This window comes from Empidonax traillii, unplaced genomic scaffold (assembly GCF_003031625.1).
Source record: "Empidonax traillii isolate 1590-97213 ecotype Southwest subspecies unplaced genomic scaffold, ASM303162v1 scaffold289:size826226, whole genome shotgun sequence".
NCBI classification, from domain to species: domain Eukaryota; kingdom Metazoa; phylum Chordata; class Aves; order Passeriformes; family Tyrannidae; genus Empidonax; species Empidonax traillii.
Window position 1 is genome coordinate 154,621 of NW_020955482.1, and position 3,428 is coordinate 158,048.

Below are 3,428 nucleotides of genomic sequence, written 5' to 3' on the forward strand. Positions count from 1 at the left end.
TTAAGTCTTGAAAAAAAACACCTAAAATGTCCAATCCAGGGAAACAGACCCTAGTTTGTAGTGGTAAAACATAAGTCATATTTTTTGTCATTGCTAGAGTTCGTACAAAAAGCCAGCACAAACTGTTCACACAAACTGTTTCCATCCGCAACACACAACCCAGGACATCCCATGACATCCCTCATTCTGTCCCTCACTCATCACTGCAGGCTGAGAATTGGCCACATTCGTTTTGCACAAGCTACCTCACACACTGCAAACCACATATTTGCAAGCAACATGGTTCTCTGCACCAGCTGTATTACTCTGCTTCTTGGCAAGCTGCAGCAAGGACATATCCACTCTCCCGTGTACATTAATCCTCTGTGCTCTGAGCACAGTGACAATAATTCTTGCCCTCCCAGCCTGGCCTGTCAGCAGGCTTGATCTAACCTTGAAAGGTTGCAGAGATGAAAGAGCAAGGGCAAAACTAGAAGCTGGAGGAAAGGGAATTTAAATATATGAGCCACTGCTCCCTATGATTTTGTATTCCTTTGCTTTTTCCTATGTCTTGTTCCAGCAGCTCTGCTTCCACTTGACTAATTAAGCCAGACTAATTATGTATTTAAAAAAAAAAAAAAGATAGTGTTGAGAAGCATCAGTGTCAGACCAGAGGCTTACCTGGCATCATGGTGACCAAACTTCTGTGCAGCAAAGCTTCTCAGGTAGCTAAGACACCCAGCATTCTGTCTCAACCTTGATAAATACCTAGCAAGCCCACCCAAACCTATTGCTAACAGCCAGGCAGCTCTGTGACCTGGAAAGTCAGACCCCACTGGTAGCTCCCTAAGGAGCTTCTACTCCCACTTATGGCCCAGAAGAAAGGATCCCTGAGATGACCAGCAACAGAAAGGCCACCATGAAACAAGCACAGAAAAGAAAACAGGAGAGTTTCTCCATTTTTCCCAGTTTGATCTCAAGTCCAGGATAGAAAACTATTTGCAAGATGAGGTGCTAACTGGGAAGAATCTGCATGTGCCTGAGCAGAGCTCTGAGCCCTGGCATGCTGCTCCTGAATGAGGAACAGGGAACTTTCTGGAGGCAGCCAGCTGGGTGAGATGCATCTGCTGCTCCAAGCCCAAGGTTGCACCAGCAGTGGACCCAAGGGGCAGATAGGGGATGTTTTAGAGTCAAGGACATGTAGCAGTTCCCTGTTCCAGCTGACCTGGGCCATCAGACAGACAGGGAACAATAGGCAGTCCCTCGCTAATGCTCCTTCATAAATTCAGGCTCCTGGCACCGTTAAAGTGATTTGCAGCAGTAAGTAATTCCTTTTAGCATAAGTCAATTCTGCTTTGGCAGAGCAGCTAAGACTCATCCCTAAGATCCAGAATGAGACCTGCATGTAAATATTTTGCATCGTTACAACATCATGAACTAAAGATATAAGGAGTGAATCAAAACTACATCCTCTGCATTAAATGAGAGTTATTTCTTATAAACTTTAAATGCTCTTTAGTGTTTGCAAGAACATATATGCCATTAGGTGTCAGTAAGATGTGGTTTTAAAAAGCTATTGTGATTAAGTCTTTCTAAACTATAAACTATGTAAAGGGGGGAGAGTAAAGAACTGAATTAGAACCATTTTGTGCACTTGGCAATGAAGGAATTCTATATTTTAAAATTTGATCTTACAAGAATAACGGAGGCTGCAGTGAATTTGCCATCTGTAATGACACTGAGCTGACAGAAAGGACCTGCACCTGCAAACCTAATTACATTGGGGATGGATTTATGTGCCGAGGCAATATCTTCCAGGTAAAGTGCTGCACTTTGCTCTTGTTTTTTTTTCAGATAGTTATTTAATACAATAGTTGAAACATAGCATTTTTTTCTTGGATAAATTTGCACCCCAGAATTTGAAATTATCTCAATCCAAGAAACAAGGAATAGGAACAGAATGCTGCAAGATAACCTTAACTGCCTAAAAAACAAAACAAAACAAAAAAAAACCACTAAACAGAAAACAACCAAACAAACCCAAACCATATAAACAAACAAACGAACAGCCAAAAGATCCCTGAGGGACAACCATTATGATTGCAGTACTAGAGCAGTAGGAGGGAGTTTTAGGTTTCAAAGCCTGCTGTTTGACAGAGCAAGGTAAGAACAGAACAGTAGCAACATTTGTTCCAAACCAGAAGTTCTCTTTCTTGTCTGAGTGGTGCATTTGTTTTGCACTCCGCAGATGTTGCCTCAAATTTTAAGCACTGTTACAGTCTTATTCTCAATTGCAGGAACTTCCCAGGAACTCCAACACATCTAAGTTTTATTTCCACTTAGAGGTAAGAAAATGTTGAGTGGGTTTTTCTTTGAAAGGGGTTCCCCCTTTTTTTTTTTTCTTCCCTCAAGGGTGTAGAGGGAAGGGGAGCCGGCAAGACCAGGCAAGCCTGTACCAATATCCTTCAACATAATTGGGACTAGATTTGGATCTCCAGTCACTAATACTTGAGATGCTCTAATTTAAACTATTAACTGTCACTAAAATCTAGAGTATTAATGATCAAGACCAAGATCCCAGGGAAATGTAGGGCCTCCAGACCAGACATAAAACAGAAACACCACTCATTTACTAACCCTGTACTTTCAAACAGTAGTGTTTTATGTCTGCCTCTCTGAAACATTTCAGGATGCTGTGTGTGTTGTGAGAGGGCCAGTGTGCATCATCAGCTCTCACTGCTTTCTGGAGACTGGCAGTAACCATTCTGTGTTTTCCCCAAGCCTCAGGGCAGCACAGACCTCTATACTGGCCTGCTAGTCTAAAGACTCATATTCCAGCTTCAGTTCTGTTACCATGACAGACAGATGGCTTCCTCTCACTTTAGCAGAGAGCTAAATATTTCAGTTTGTCAGTGGTCATTGCAAAGTGGCTGCAATATCCCAAGTCCATTTGTACCCTCTAAGAGTAACTAATCCACTCCTAGGGACAAGCAACCATATATCAACTAAATGCACATGCGCACACATGCATATTATCCGCTCTGTCCTCTCTCAAGACAAAAGCATTTATTCATCTTTCCCTTGCACAAGAGGGAATGGCCCCCTCCGCCCTCCCTGTGTTAATGTCTGTGGGAGCTTTCCCTCTTCTCCTGTTTGTTATTGCAGAGGAGACAGAGAACTTGGCTTTAAGCTGGAAGAGCAAAATCTTCCGTTCCTGTGAGCAGAGGTGACAGATGGGGATGGGAATGAAAGTCCACACGAGACAGTTTCTCTCACCCTTGTGTTGCAGGGAAGGGAGCCCAACACGTGGCAGCGTTGGGGCTGCAGACACCACTTCCCCATGACTGCATGGCATTCAGTGTATTAACTCATTACCACTTTGTCCTCTTAAATTTGGCAGGCCTTGTCAATCAAAGATATCGCAGGCCCTGGCCCTTTCACTCTGTTTG

The 3,428-nt window shown here is 43.2% G+C and overlaps 1 protein-coding gene across 3 annotated transcripts in view; it reads left to right on the forward strand.

The window, feature by feature from the left end:
- The window catches only part of STAB2 (stabilin 2), an 84,450-nt gene that overhangs the window by 59,139 nt on the left and 21,883 nt on the right, over nt 1-3,428 (forward strand). For all 3 annotated transcript variants that reach the window (XM_027890481.1, XM_027890483.1, XM_027890482.1), the window contains 2 exons: nt 1,678-1,797; nt 2,277-2,324. In XM_027890481.1, the coding sequence (XP_027746282.1) occupies nt 1,678-1,797; nt 2,277-2,324 (168 nt within the window). The remainder of the gene's footprint in view (nt 1-1,677; nt 1,798-2,276; nt 2,325-3,428) is intronic.